Consider the following 14,940-nt stretch of genomic DNA (forward strand, 5'->3'; position numbering starts at 1 on the left):
CAAATTTAATTAATTTATTTATCTAAATAATTTTTTGCCCTTAATTTTTTTCAAGAGTAAAAAAAATAATTTTCTAAAAATTTGGGTTAAAAGATTAAGAATAATAAAAAATTTTATTAAACTTTAATTAAAAATTTAAAAAATAATTTTCAAAAAATTTTAAATTTTTAAAAAATAAATGAATAAATGAACTTAAGATTTTAGAAATTTTTATAAATAATATTTTTTTGTTCAAATAAAATAAATTTATTTAATTATTTTTGACCTTCGATCTTTTTATGATAAAAAAATATATTTTTTAATTTTTTTTTAAATTTTTGTAAAAAAATTAATTTATTTATTTTTATTGTTTTCAAATAAAAATAAATATTTTTTTAAATAAAATTAATTAAATAATTTAATTAAAAATTTTAAAAGTTTAAAAAAAAATAAAAAAAAAATTAAATAAAAAAAATAAATTTAATTTCAATTTAAAAATAATTAAAATCTATTTAAGTTTAAAATTAAATAACTTTACCATTTTCCGTCTCTGTTTCCAGTTATTATGCATGCAATGACAAACAAACTCCAATTCCGTACGCAACTCCTCCATGCCAACAGTCTCGTTCGCCATCGATTCACGTTCACAAGAATCGGAAACATTTTTTTTCACACAGATTTCTACTAAAATCGTCTCTCTCGTCTCGCATTTCTTCGTGTTTCGTGCTCTTTTCCACGTGCGCCGCTAAAAAAAAAGGTTTCTCGTCTGTACAAAAATTGAAATCGAAACGAAACACGAAAAAAATTGGTGATGAGAGAGTCGCTCGCTCATTTTTCGTCTGTTATTTTGCTTTTTTTTTCGTATATTGACAAACGAAAGTAACATCTATCGGAATTATTATTTTTTTGTGTGAGCGTTAAATTAGTGCAACCTCAAACTTCGTGATGATCAGATCTGAGTCGGAAATTTTCGGGCTGATCAATTAACGTCACTACTTTAGCAAATATTTCGTCAAAGTTACAAGCGCGTGTTACAAGAAAAAAAGGGAAAGGCCCGAAAAATGTCACAAAAAATGGAGGAATATGAGTTTAAGTTATCGGACGAGTATCGGAATATGGCGCTGCGTGATTTGCGGGAAGACGATTTGATACGTAAGCAAAGTTTGGAGCAAATGATCGAGTGGATTCAGAAGCATCCGTATATCAAAAGTTGTCGCACAGGTAAAATTTTCTCCATTTTTTGACCAATTCCGGGTTAAAAAGTTAAAAAATTATTTTTTTAGATCCGAAATTCCTTTTGGCGTTTTTGCGGAAGAAAAAATTTAATACGATGGAAGTTCGAACACTTCTGGAAGACTTTTTGCGGTTCAGGGAGAGTAATTATCGTTGGTTTCGTATGTTGACGATAAAAGACAAAGCTGTCGAGGATATGATCGATACCGGATATAATATATTTTTTCCCAAAAAAGACAAAAATGGGCGACGTTATGTGTGGCATCGTACCGGGTGAGTCACTTTTCCTTTAAAAAAAAAAATAAATTTAATAAAATAAAATAAACAATAAAAAAATCAAAAATATAAAAAAGTAATTTAATTAATAAGAAAAATTTTTAATTAAATAAAATTAATTAATTTAATTTTAAAAAAATTAATTAAAAATTAAATAAAAATTATTTAAAAAAATAAATAAAAATTTCATACAAATAAATTAAAATTTAATTAAATTTTTATTTAGAAAATTATAAATAAAATATTTTTTTATTGATTTAATTTTTTTTATATGAATTTAATTTATTAAAAAAATATTAATTAATTTTTAATTTTTTAAATTCATTAATTTAACTGTTTTAAATAAATTTTTGTTTATGTATTTTATTTTAAATATTTTTTTTTTCATTATTTTTTATTATTTATTAAAAAAATTTAAAAAAGATTTAAAAAAATAAAAAAAAAAATTTAAAAATAATTAAATATCTTTTTTAAATTTTTTTATTTTTTAATAAATCTTCCTAAAAATTTTAACTTTTAAAAAATAAACTTTTATATTTTTTTTTTAAATTATTTTTTAAATTTTTTTTATAAATTAATAAAAATTTAAAATTCAAAAATAATTAATTTAAAAATTAAAAAAAAAAAATTTATATTAATTATTAAAAAAATATTTTTTTAGTAAATAAAAAAATAAAATTAATTTAAAAATTTAGTTTTAATAATTTTTTAAAATATTTTTTTTTAATTTTTTAATTAAAAAAAATCTAATTAAATTTTACCTTTTTTATTTGTCTTTGTAGTTCCGTCAATCCCGACACATACAACGTCGACGTATCGATGCGCGCCATGTCACTGATGTTCCAAACCATCTTGCACGACGAAGAAAGTCAAGTAGGCGGCATTACCGCTATCATCGATCATGCCGGCCTTACATGGAATCACGCCAAACTCCTCACAATTTTCGAGTTACGCGAAATTCTCGGCAGTTACAAAGTCATGCCGTTACGCATCAAAGACGTGCTTATCGTCAATATGCCGCCGTTCTTGCACAAAGTCGCCGAAATCCTGGATCCGTTCATCTGCAACATGTTCAACATGGAAAAGCGGAAAATTTATCGCGATTGGGAGGAATTGCGAAAAGTCATCGATGTTGATGTCTTGCCCGCGGACTTGGGAGGCAACGAAAGACCCACGGCGGAAATTCTGAAGGATTTCAAGGAGAAAATCGTCGCGTACGAGAATGAGACAAAAGACTATCCACAGCTGATTTACGACTCGCCGAACGAAACGAAGAACTGGGATACGCAAAAGACGGAAAATGGCGGCGGGGGCTTAGCGGGGTCGTTTAGGAAACTCGAAATTGATTGATTTTTAGACAAATTTTTAGAGAAAAGTGCACGAAAATAGTTTTAAAAAGTGAAAATTAACAAAAAAAAAAGTTGTTTTTAACGAAAAGTATATAAATATTAATAAATGTTGACCTATAATAATTCTTAAGCAGAAGAAGAGAAAAGATTATTTTTTTGTAAACTAGTTGAGAAAACGGTAAATGACACAGAAAAAGATTTATGGGAATACCTAATACTTGAAAGAAATTTTAAATGAAGTTGCTTAACAATTATCGAAAGTTAAAAAAAATAAAATTTAAAAAAATCAAAAAAGTGAACTTACAAAAAAAAAATTATTTAAAAAAAAAATTATTTAAAAAAGAATAAAAAATTTTTAAAACAAAGACAAATATTGAAAAAAATGAAGAATTCGAAGAAATACGATGAAAAATATTTTATAAGGCATCATTGCTAAAAAAAATATTTTTTTAAATTTTTTTCTTAAAAAGATAATTTTCAAGCAAAAAAAAAATAATTTTGTATCACTTTGTGTAAATTATAATTTTCTCAAAAAGTGATTTTTTTTTACAAATGTTGGTCTCAAATTTGATATTTTCGGAGTTGAAGCAAATTTTTGTATGAAAAAGTCAAATAAGCATTTAAAAAACTCATCCTTGAAAGGCGTTCGAGATAAATTTGTGAATTTTATCAAAGCCTTGAAGTTTTTTTAAGCGTAGGACGTCTCAAAATATAAATATTTTGTCTCTTTTGGACTAAAAATATTATTTTTATCTATTTTGGTCTTCAATCAACATCGTGAACGTTAAAATATAAAAAAATATGAAAAAAATCGGAAGTCAAATTTTAAATTTTTAGCTCTTTCACGATATTTTAGAAAAATAATACTGATCTGCTCAAAAAATTACTGAAGATAAATTTTTCAAATTTTTTAATTTTTAAAAAATAATTTTTAAAAAAATATTCTGGCTTCAAATTTTAAATTATTTTTTAAAAAATTAAAATTATATTTAAAAAATTTTTATTTTATTTTTTTTATATTTACTGAAAAATTCAAATTTTCGATAATTTCGATTTAAAAGTTTGATAAAATTTTATTTTTTTACTAAAAATAATTATTTTTAATTTTTTTCTGTTTATTTATTTTTTTTTTGCTAAAATTTCGACATTGGAATAATTTAATAAAAAAAAATTCTATAAATTCTATATCCAATAAAAAAATAATAATGAAGATAAAATTTCACCAATTAAATGAAAAATGTTAAAAAAAATGAAAAAAAAAATAATATAACTTACCTTCTACGAATCCATTAACCGTTCTTGACTCCAAAAAATCCGTTTTTTGTTCACTTTTCATCCAACTTCAATTCTTATTATCAATCACAACTGCAAATTAATGAAAGTCAAGGCTCATTAAAAACCTCAATGTCTTTTAATTTTATTTATTTTTACAGTTTTGTGCTATTTTTTACCAAAAAAAAATGAAAAAAAAAATCAAGAAATTGACCTTTGTTGCATTTAATGGATATAAACAATGCTAATTGTGATTCATTGGCATACATTTAAACCAGATTTTTATATTTAGTCGACTTGGTTGGAGGTTCCCTTCCGTATTCCTGTTGAATCATTTGTTTTTTTCATTTTTTGGGTTTTTTCTGAACCGCAATAAAAATAAAAAAATAATATTATGCAAGTTCTTTTAGAGTGGCATTGGTGAAAAGGGAAAGGAATTATTTAATCCCCCACTCTTTTTGGTTGCTGCACGTGTTTCGAATGCCCTGTGGATGAAAATTAATTTTTTTTAAATTTTTTTTTTAAATTTTTTTTAAAAAAAATAATTTTTTAATTTTTTAAAATTAATTTTTTAAAAAAAAAAATAAATTAAATAAATAAATAAAAATTAAAAAATATAAAAAATTATTTATTAATTTTAATTTTATTAAAAAAAACATTTTTATTTATTTTTTTTAAATTTTTTTGCAGAAACATTTTCTAAATTTTTATTTAAAAAAAAATTAATTTAAATTAGAAAAAAATAAACAATTAATTGTTATTCATTGGCATACATTAAAAATTAAAATTTTTTTTTAAAATAATAAATAAAAATTAAATTTTTATTTTTTATTTTAAAAAAACTTTTTAAAAAAAATTTTTTTTTAATTAAAAAAAAATATTTTTTATATAAGTTAAAAAATTTTTTTAAAAATTAAACTAAAATAAAATTTTTTACGAAATTTTTTTTAATTTTTAAAATTATTTTTCTTTTAATTTTCGTTAAATTAAATTAAAAAAAAAATTATTAAAATTAATTTAATTTAATTATTTTAATTAAAATATAAAAAAAATACTCAAGGCATTAAAAATAATACTTTTCATTCCGCAGGGTAAATTAAAAAAAGAATGTTTTTCTCGGAGTGGGGCAAATTTTATCGTCGATGATGTCTTTTTTTAATTGAATATTGCACAATTGAGCGTTTCAAGTGCACTCGCGACTTGTCATTGCTTTTAGTTGCAATTTAGCGTCGAGTCGAGTGCGTTCTTTACAAAAATGTCTCTCCAACCAGAATCTCTCAGTGTCGTAAAAAATCCAACTTCATACGACGAATATTCCTCCAGTCTCTCGAAATTCTATCAAAAAATCGCCGCCGAAGAATTACGCGAAACTGACTCGATTCGCCAACAATCTCTCCAATCTTTCCGTTCGTACATCGCAAAATCGCCCACAATTCTCGCCTGTCGCACGGATTCCGTCTTCCTTCTTCGCTTTTTGCGCGTTTGCAAATTTTCCGTGCCCGCTGCTTGCACAAAACTCGAACGTTTCATCTACATTCATCAAGCTTACCCGCAATGGTTCAGCAATTTGTCGCTCGATGACGCCTCAATTCGGGAAATTATCAATCTCGGTTGGTGCATTCCGCTTCCGGAGAAGGATGAATTGGGTCGTCAAGTGATTTTTTACCAATCCAAGGTCATTGATCCGACGAAACATACCGCGGCGCAAGTCATGCGGGCGCAAGAATTGATCTTTCAGGCGTTGTATGACGACGAGGAAGTGCAAGTTGCGGGAATTGTCTTCTTGTTTGACGACACGGAATTCACGTTGCAACATGTGACGATGTGGAGTCTTACGGATATGAAGGAAATTACGACTTATATCTCGAAGGCGTTGCCGTTGCGACAAAAGTTGTTTGTGAGAGCGGGATTGCCGGCATTTGCGAGAACGCCATACGATTTGATCAGGAGTTTTTTGGTTGAGAAGGTCAAGGAGCGATTCAGGGTGAGAATTTTATCTAAAAAAATAATTATTTAAAAATATTTGAAAAACCAAAATTAATTATTTAAAGCATAATTTTAAAAAAAATAATTAAACTAAAAAATATTTGATTGAAAACTAAATATTTTTTTTAAATAAAAAATTAATATTTTATTAATTATTTTTAAAGTAATTTAAATTTATTAATTTTTTTAACTATTTTTTTTTTATAAAATTTAAAAAAATATATAATAAAAAATAAAAATAATTAATAAAAAATAATTAAAAAAAAAATAAATTAAATAAGAGCCATTGATATTATTTTTTTTATGAAATATTAAATTTTTTAATAAAAATAGTTGAGAAATGTAAAAAAAAATATATTATATATGTCTTAAAATTAAATGAATTAAAAAATCTTAAAATAAAATTATTTTTATTAAAAGAATAAATGAAAATTAATAAATTAAAAATAAATGAAAATAAATGTTTAAATTATAAAATAAATTAAATTATAATTAAAATTTTGGAAAAATTTAAAATTCAAAATTATTAATTTAGTTAAAATTGAAAAAAATAATATTTAATTATATTTTTCAAAAATTATTTCAAATATTTATATTTAATTTTTTTGTTTTAATTATCATAATGTTTAATTTATTATTATTAAAACTTTATTTTTAATTATGAACTTTTTAATCCAAGTTAATTAATTATTTTAACTAATTATTTTTTTTACAATTTTTTAATTATTTAAATTTAATTAATTTTTTTTTTTTAAATTAAAGCAATTTAATTTTTTAGATATTTTTTTTATATTTTTTATTTAAAAAAAAAATAATAATTAATTTATAAATTATTTTTTTAATAATTTATTAATTTAAATAAAAAAATAAACCTTTATAAATATTAAATGAAAATTAAAAAAAAAGTAAAATTTAAAAAAAAAATAAATTAATTAAAATTAAATTAAATTCATTAATTTAAATTTAATGATTAATTAATTAAATTATTTTTTTAAAAATTAATTATTTTTTATTTATTAATATTTTTTTATAAACTTACAGATCTTGAAAAACTTCGACGAATCCAAAACAATCGTCGATCCAAAACTCCTCCCAAAGGAATTTGGCGGAACAATTCCCATCCAACAACTCATCCAGAATTTAAAGGCAAAACTTACCGAAAAACGTGAAAAAATCCTCTTGCAAGACAAAATGGCAGTTAACATCCCGCTTATCGAACAATCTTTCAAAACTGGCGACTTCGTACAGGGCTTAGTAGGCAACTTCAGAAAACTCGAAGTCGATTAAGGAATTTTTTATATTTTTAAATAATATTTTTTTAACGAATAAAAAGGTAATATTGTCAGTTTTTTAAATAAATTAATGGAATTTTTTTCTTCAGCACGTGCAAAAAATAACAAAAAATTGAAAAATGAACTTGAAAATGGCGAAAACCAGTTTTTATCGTTTTTTTACATTAATTCTGTTATTTTTTTGTATGTTTTTTTGAGAACGTTCCTTGAACTTGATGCGAATTTTTTGCCCTTGAATGACTTGTTCCGTTTTTATTTTATTGTATTTTGTCAATTTAAAAAAAAAACAAAAAATTTAACCGGTTTTATGCTTATTTTATTTAAATTTATTTTATTTTTTGCAAATTTTTGTTTAGTCACCCTTTGCACGTCGTCATGTTTGAGCGCATCCAAAAAATTAAAAACCAAAAAATCAGTTTCGACAAGGCTCCTGCGACATACGACGAGTATGTTTGCACCCTTTCGCCCAAATATCGCGAAATTGCCGAGCGGGAACTTGGCGAAACGGAAGAAACTCGCGCTCGGGGACTTTCGGAGATGCGAAAATGGATCGCGAATAATCCTCTGATTTTCCGTTGTCGCACCGATGCGCTCTTTTTGCTTCGTTTCTTGCGCGTTTGCAAGTTCAAAGTGCCTGCCGCCTGCAAAAAACTCGAAAATTATCTTTATATTCACGAAAAATATCCGGAATCCTTTGAAAATATTTCCTTGGATGACGAGAAAATTCGCGGGCTGTTCGACGACGAATATATGACAGTTTTGCCGGAAAAAGATGAAAAAGGACGGCAAATTTTGTTGTTTCAAACGCGGAATTTGGATCCGAAAAAATACAAATCCAGCGATATTTTGCGCATGGTAGAGCTAATGGTGCAAATTTTGTATCAGGATGAGGAGGTTCAAGTTGCGGGCGTTATGGGAATTTTTGATGATCACGCTTTTAGCATGGGTCACGTGCTGATGTGGACTTTTCAGGATATTCGGGATGCCGTGAGATATATGTCGTATGCGATGCCGTTGCGGATTGCGGGATGGCAACGAGTCGCTTTACCGACTGTGGGACGAGTTTTGCTTGAATTCGTTAGAAGTTTGATGGCTAAAAAGATTCAAAATCGAGTTAATGTAAGAAAAATTTATTTTATTAAATTATAAAAAAAAAATTAATTTTAAAAAAAATAATTATTTAAAACATTTTATAAAATATTTATTTATTTTTTTTTCAATTAAAAAATAACAAAAAAAACAAAATAAATTAAAAAATATATATATTTTTTAAATAAATTAAATTATTTAATTAAAAAATTATTTTTTAACTAAAAATAAATAAAATTACTTAAAAAAATAATTTTTAATTTAATAAAATAAATTATTTTTTTATAATTTATTTTGTTAATTCATTAATTTATTTTTCAATTTAAAAAAATAAAAAAATTATTTAATTTTTTTTTGTTAATTAAAAAAATTATTTGAATTATTTTTTATTAAAATTTATTTTTAAATAAATTTTAATAAATTTTTAATTTTTTTTTTTATTTTTTAATTTTTTTTATTTTTTTAATTTTAATTTTTTTTTTTTATTAAAAATTTATTTTAGCTTTTCAAAACAATGGATGACGTCAAGCAAATAATGAATTTAGACATCCTACCAAAGGAATACAACAAAGACGGAAAATACACTTGCAAGGAATTAATTGCAGAATTTCTTAAAGTCGCTGAAGACAGAAAACAAGAAATTTTGGATCAAGCACAGTTCTCGTTTGATTTAAAAAATTATAATAAAAAAGAAGCAAAGAAGAATAAAGAGAAGGAGAAAGAGTCAAATGATATCGTTGGTGACATAAATAGCAACTTTAGAGAATTAAATGTCGACTAATGCAATATTTGAAAAAAAAAAAAAAAATATATATATTGAATTCAAATTTTAATTATAAAACATTTTTTGTGGGATTTATGATTTTTTTTAAATAAATAAATTTTTAAAAAATTAAAAAAAAATTCTTTTATTTTTAATAATTTTTATTAAAAATTTAATTTTTTATTTAAAAGAAATAATAATCTTTTACTTTGAAAATTGGTTTGAAATAAATAGAATTTACTTATTTAATTTTTTTATTGATAAATTAAATTTAATAAAAAAAATTTAATTTAAAAATTAAATTAAACTATATAAATATTAAATTAAAAAAAAATAATTCTAATAAATTAAATTTAAATCTTTTAATTTATTTTTCTTATAATTTTTTTCATTTGATATTCAAATAATTTTATTTAATTTGAATTAATTTGAATATAATTTAAATTTATTTTTTTCATATAAAATTTATTTAGTATATTTTATTTTAATTTTTAATTTTTATTTAAATTTAATTTTTGAATAATTTTTATACTTTTTTTCTTTAGAAAAATATCAAATTATTCTTCATTCATTTTGTTTAAAAAATTTAAATATAAAAGAACATTTAATTTTTTTATTTTAATTTTTTTTTTTTTTGTTTTAACAAAATTAAAATTTTTTAGAAAATTTAACTTCTTTTGGTACTATATTTTTTTACATATTTGAATTTTTTTAGACAAGTTAATTATCTAAAAATAAAATTCTACAGAAAATGTTAATTTTTTCTTCATTTTTAACGAAATTAAAAAAAAATAATTTTCTGAATAAAAATAAATAACAAAAAGTCAATGAAAGAATGAACGAAAAAAAAAACAAAAGTTTAAAGAATAAATAAAAGAATAACAAAAATAAATTCTACAATATTTCAAACAAAAACCAACAATTGACGTCAAACCCATTAAATTTTTGTGTCTCCTTCCTTTTCACAAACCCATAAAAAGAATAATTTTTAATAAAATTTTACCTTAAATCCATTCTGACGTACTTTCTGACGCAGAATGATCAGCAAATTCTCCGTTAGATCCCAAATTAACGCAAGAAAGTGCATTTTATCTCTTAAATTTTTTAAAATTTATTCAAAATTTCTTGTTTATGACCGAATTTCAAGTTCACAGCAACTTTGTCGCTTCATCATTATGCACGAAAGAGAAGATTTGCGCGAAACCTGTTTAGCACACCTTGCCAAAAAACATAATTTCAAAGTTAGTTCGCTCAAATCGCAGTTAGTTTATTCGCGGAATTCGTTAGAATTAGACATGTTTTCGCATCTCAAGCAGAAAAATCGTGAACTGAGCTACGACAAAGCTCCTGCGCAATATGACGAGTACATTTGCAGTCTTTCGCCAAAATTTTTGGAAATTGCCAAACGGGAACTTGGCGAAACGGAGGAAATTCGAACAGCGGCTCTGAGAGAAATGCGAAAATGGATCGCACAAAATCCGAATATTATTTCGTGTCGCACGGACGCAATTTTTCTGCTTCGATTTTTGCGCGTTTGTAAATTTAAAGTGCCCGCTGCCTGTAAAAAGCTCGAAAATTACCTGCGGATTCGTGAAAAGCATCCAAAATGGTTTGAGGGGATTTCGTACGATGATCCGATGATTCGGCACTTTTTCGAGGCGGGTTACATGACGGTTTTGCCGGAAAAGGACAAGAAGGGGCGACAAATTTTATTTTTTCAAACGCACAATTTTGACCCGAAAAAAATCAAGCCTGTCGATTGTGTGCGATTGGGCGAATTTTTCTCGCAGCTTTTTGCGGAAGATGAAGAAGTTCAGGTTGCGGGTCTAATGTTGGTGTTTGACGACACGAGTTTCAATATGGGGCATGTCACGATGTGGGGACTGAAGGAGTTGAGGGAATCCGTGAAATTTGTCTCGAATGCGTTGCCATTGCGCTTCTGTGGGATGCATCGCGTGTACTTTCCGTCGTTGGGACGAGCGATTTTTGAGTTGATCAAGTCCATGTTGCCTAATAAGATTCAGCAGAGGATTCGGGTGAGTTTTGAAACTGAAAATAAAAAAAATATATAAAAATAATTAATTTTAAAAATTCGAATTTTTACATTCAATTTATTTTTTTAAGCAATTTTGAGGATAATTTTTTATTTAATTTTTTTTTTTCATAAAAATTTAAAAAAATATTTTTTTTATAAAAAATTAAAAAATTGATTTAAAATATTCAAAAATATTTTTTTTTTTTAATTTTGATTAATTTTTTTTAATTATTTAATTGGACAAGTTAATTATTTTTTCTTTGAAAAAATATTTTTTTAAAAATTCTTGAGTATAGTTTTTTTATAAAATTTATTATTTTATTTTTTTTTTTTTGTTAAAAAAAAATTATTTAAAATTTTATTTAAAAAATTAAAAATAAATTTAATTTAAATGTTAATAAATTTATTTAAATAAAAAAATACTTAAATTTGATAAAAATTTAAATTAATTAATTTATTTATTTATTTATTTATTTATTTAATTAAATAATTTTTTTATTAAATTTTTTTAAATAAAAAATATTATTTTTAAAAAATTAATTAAAAATATAAATAAAAGCGAAAAAAAAATAAAGAAAAAAATCAAACAAATCAATTAATATTTTTATAGCAACAAAAAATTAAAATTCAAAAATATTAAAATCTTTGTTTTTGCAATAAAAAAAATTATTATCAGTTTCAAAGTCAAAATCATAAAATTTCACTGCAAAATTTATTCATCAAAACCCGTTAAATTCTAATTTTTTTTTCCAGATGTTCAAATCCATGGAAGATGCTCACAAAGAAGAAATCATTAATATCGATCTTTTACCAAAGGAATACAATCCAAATGCAAAATACGGTTACAGAGAAATGATAAATGAGTTCGTTGAAGCTGCCTTGACTCGCAACGATGAAATTTTGCAGGATAGTCTCATGATAAAATACAAAAAAATCGAAAACAAAGAGAATCAAGTGAAAAAGTTTAACGATATTAACGCAAATTTTAGGGAATTAACGGTAGATTAATAAAAATTTAACAAAAAAAATTAAATTTAAGGAATCAATAACTTTTAAAATGAATAAATAAATCAAAAATTGACCGTGAAAAATACAAAACATTTTTTTTCTATCAAAATCCTTCATTTTTATATGTTCCGTAAAAGTTTTTGTTGTTTGCCAAAATTTTTATCACGTGATTTAAATATTACTAAACCAGTTTTTTTGGTAAATTTTTGCGAATTTTAGAGGAACCGACAATAAATAAAATTTAAACAAAATAACGAGAGATGTGAGTTATTGTTATGAAAAAAAATAAAAAGTTAAAATTATAAGATATTTTTAAAAAATTAATTAAAAATTAATCCAAATAATTTTTTTTCTTATCAGTAAAATAAATTTAAAAAAATATTAATAAAAAAATATTATTAAATTTAAATTTATTGAAAAATTACTTATTTTTTAATTAAATTTAAAAAATTTTTTTTTAATTAAATTTTTTTATTAAATTAAATTTTTTAATTAATAAATCAATTTTATTTTTTTATTTTAATTTAATTAATAATTAGAAGAAAAATATGAAAAAAAATTAATAAATAATTTATAAAAAAAATTTAAAGCATTTTGAATTTTAAAAACGCCAAAATGTATGTAATGAATTTATTTTTTTAACAAAGGCCGATTCAATTTTTTCTTAAATTTTTTATTATTTTTCATGTTGGATAAGAAGTAAAATTTAATGAGAAAAAAGTTAATTTTTTCTTGAATTTTAACAAAAAAATTTTTTTTTTCAAAATTTTTTATTTAAATAAATTTAAAGTGTTTAATAAAATTAATAAAATTATGCTTCATTTCCAAAACAAACAAACAAAAAAATTCAAAACATCAACAATAAAATAATTTATTCATGTGAAGGTAAATAATCGTCAAAATAACAAGAAATGAAGGAATGCTGCATTAATCGAGCTCCAACTTTCTAAAATTCGATCGGATTGACATAAGGGCCTCTTTATCGAATAAATCTTCTCTAATCTTCAAAGGCGATACATCAAATTTTTTGTGGTTCTCGGCACGAATTCCTGCTTTGAAGTCTTCCTCAATTTGTTTCAAATCCAATTCGCCGCCATATTCCGAGGGAAGAAGACTTGGGTCGATGAGGGAGTGTAAGTGAGCGTTATCCGTGATGATCTGAAATTTTATTTAGAAAAAAAAATAAATAAAAAAATTTAAAAAATTTAAAAAAATTAATTAATTTTTTAATTAAAATTAATTTTTAAAAAAAATTAAAAAAAAAATTATTGGATTTTTTTTATTAATTTTTTGATGTCAAAAATTTTTTTTATTTGAAAAAATAATATTTTTTTAATTAAATAAATAATTTAATATTTTAAAAATGATAAAATTATAATTAAATTAAAAAATCTAATATTTTAATTTTTAATAAAAAAAATATTTAATTAAAAAAAAATAAATAATTTTTTAAAAAATGTAAATTTTAATAGAATTTAATGCAAAGGATTAAAAAAAAAAAAAAAATAAATTAAAAAAAATTTTTTAATTTTTTTAAAGGAAAATATTTTAAATAAATAAATTCTTACCTTCATCTTGTCTTTCAACATAGGTCCCATGACAGTTCCAACAACTTCATAAAAAGATCTTGCAAATCCGGGCAAATTCATGCGATAAATTGCAACCAAATTAATTGGAGCTCCTTTCGACGTAAAATCAAAGAACTTCTTAAAGTCAACCAAGGTCCACACTAAAAATTTTAATTTTTTAAAAAAAAAAAATAATTAAAAAAAAATTTTAAAAATTAAAAAAAAAAATAAATTTAAACTTAAATTAATTTTTAAAATTAATTAAAAATTTTAAATATTTTTTTTAAATTTATTTTAATTATTTTTTAATTTAAATTTTTTTTTCGTTAAGAAAAATAAAAAAAAATCTCACTCGTAATGTGATCCTGCAACAAATCCGCGTCATCAGACAAAAATATAGCGCCGCCAATTTGAACCTCGTCATCTTGCAACAAACGACGACAAACGAGCTCTTGCGCCTTCGTCATATCAGCTGACGTTACGCGATCCGGATCCAAACGTTTCGTGCGATAAAAAATAATTTGACGTCCCGCTTTGTCCTTTTTTGGCAACGGAACAATCCAACCAGAGTCAATTATTTCAGCGACAATTTCATCTCCCGTCGAGATATTTTTGAACCATTGCGGATAAAAATTGTTGTAAAAAAGATAATTTTCGAAAAGTTCTCCTGCTGCAGCGACATCAAATTTTTTCGCACGCAAAAAACGCAACAAAAATGAATCATCTACGAAAAAAATTGAACTTTTAATTTTTTTTTCACTATTTTCACCTTTTTTTTTAACTCTAATTAATTCGTCGTGAATCAAAACTTCACGATTTTTTTTTACCTCTTGGACATTCAACGATTTTTTTATTGCCATCGATCCATTTTTCGAATTCTTTGAGGGCTGTTTCGCGCTTTTTACGAGTTTCGCCCAAATATTCCAAGGCAAATTTTTCATAATCGGCCGAAAGTTCTTTTGTTTCAACAGCTTCTGGCATTTTTTGTCACTTTTTTAAATAAAAAAAATTAATTAATAAAAAAATTCACTTGACAACTTTCGATGTCGTCCCGTTCGCGTCTAAATTCAAATTAAAACAAATTTTTACC

The 14,940-nt window shown here is 23.3% G+C and overlaps 3 protein-coding genes across 3 annotated transcripts; 2 read left to right on the forward strand and 1 right to left on the reverse strand.

The window, feature by feature from the left end:
* The first annotated feature begins 1,052 nt into the window (after nt 1-1,052).
* Nucleotides 1,053-2,838, forward strand: LOC134829082 (clavesin-2-like). The gene is made up of 3 exons (XM_063842075.1): nt 1,053-1,200; nt 1,263-1,485; nt 2,271-2,838. The coding sequence occupies exons 1-3, from the start codon at nt 1,053-1,055 to the stop codon at nt 2,836-2,838; spliced, it is 939 nt and encodes a 312-aa protein (XP_063698145.1).
* A 2,526-nt stretch (nt 2,839-5,364) lies between these two features.
* On the forward strand, nt 5,365-7,382 carry LOC134829083 (clavesin-1-like). Its single transcript, XM_063842076.1, has 2 exons — nt 5,365-6,093; nt 7,137-7,382. Exons 1-2 carry the CDS (start codon nt 5,365-5,367, stop codon nt 7,380-7,382), a joined length of 975 nt encoding a protein of 324 aa, XP_063698146.1.
* Nucleotides 7,383-13,209: 5,827 nt separating this feature from the next.
* LOC134829084 (retinaldehyde-binding protein 1-like) lies at nt 13,210-14,831 on the reverse strand. Its single transcript, XM_063842077.1, has 4 exons — nt 14,678-14,831; nt 14,203-14,574; nt 13,851-14,011; nt 13,210-13,440 (listed from the first exon to the last, which is right to left on the reverse strand). Exons 1-4 carry the CDS (start codon nt 14,829-14,831, stop codon nt 13,210-13,212), a joined length of 918 nt encoding a protein of 305 aa, XP_063698147.1.
* Nucleotides 14,832-14,940: the final 109 nt, after the last annotated feature.

The sequence above is a fragment of the Culicoides brevitarsis genome, chromosome 2 (genome assembly GCF_036172545.1).
Source record: "Culicoides brevitarsis isolate CSIRO-B50_1 chromosome 2, AGI_CSIRO_Cbre_v1, whole genome shotgun sequence".
Classification (NCBI taxonomy): Eukaryota; Metazoa; Arthropoda; class Insecta; order Diptera; family Ceratopogonidae; genus Culicoides; species Culicoides brevitarsis.

What these genes read in the sequence shown, in the direction of transcription:
- LOC134829082 (XM_063842075.1), top strand. Translation starts at nt 1,053, where the DNA reads ATGGAGGAATATGAGTTTAAGTTATCGGACGAGTATCGGAATATGGCG. An exon ending in TATCAAAAGTTGTCGCACAG is followed by an intron (nt 1,201 to 1,262) that starts GTAAAATTTTCT and finishes TTATTTTTTTAG; the next exon opens with ATCCGAAATTCCTTTTGGCG. An exon ending in TATGTGTGGCATCGTACCGG is followed by an intron (nt 1,486 to 2,270) that starts GTGAGTCACTTT and finishes TTGTCTTTGTAG; the next exon opens with TTCCGTCAATCCCGACACAT.
- LOC134829083 (XM_063842076.1), top strand. Translation starts at nt 5,365, where the DNA reads ATGTCTCTCCAACCAGAATCTCTCAGTGTCGTAAAAAATCCAACTTCA. An exon ending in AGGTCAAGGAGCGATTCAGG is followed by an intron (nt 6,094 to 7,136) that starts GTGAGAATTTTA and finishes ATAAACTTACAG; the next exon opens with ATCTTGAAAAACTTCGACGA.
- LOC134829084 (XM_063842077.1), bottom strand. Translation starts at nt 14,831, where the DNA reads ATGCCAGAAGCTGTTGAAACAAAAGAACTTTCGGCCGATTATGAAAAA. An exon ending in AATCGTTGAATGTCCAAGAG is followed by an intron (nt 14,575 to 14,677) that starts GTAAAAAAAAAT and finishes TTTTTTTCGTAG; the next exon opens with ATGATTCATTTTTGTTGCGT. An exon ending in TGTTGAAAGACAAGATGAAG is followed by an intron (nt 13,441 to 13,850) that starts GTAAGAATTTAT and finishes ATAAAATTTCAG; the next exon opens with ATCATCACGGATAACGCTCA.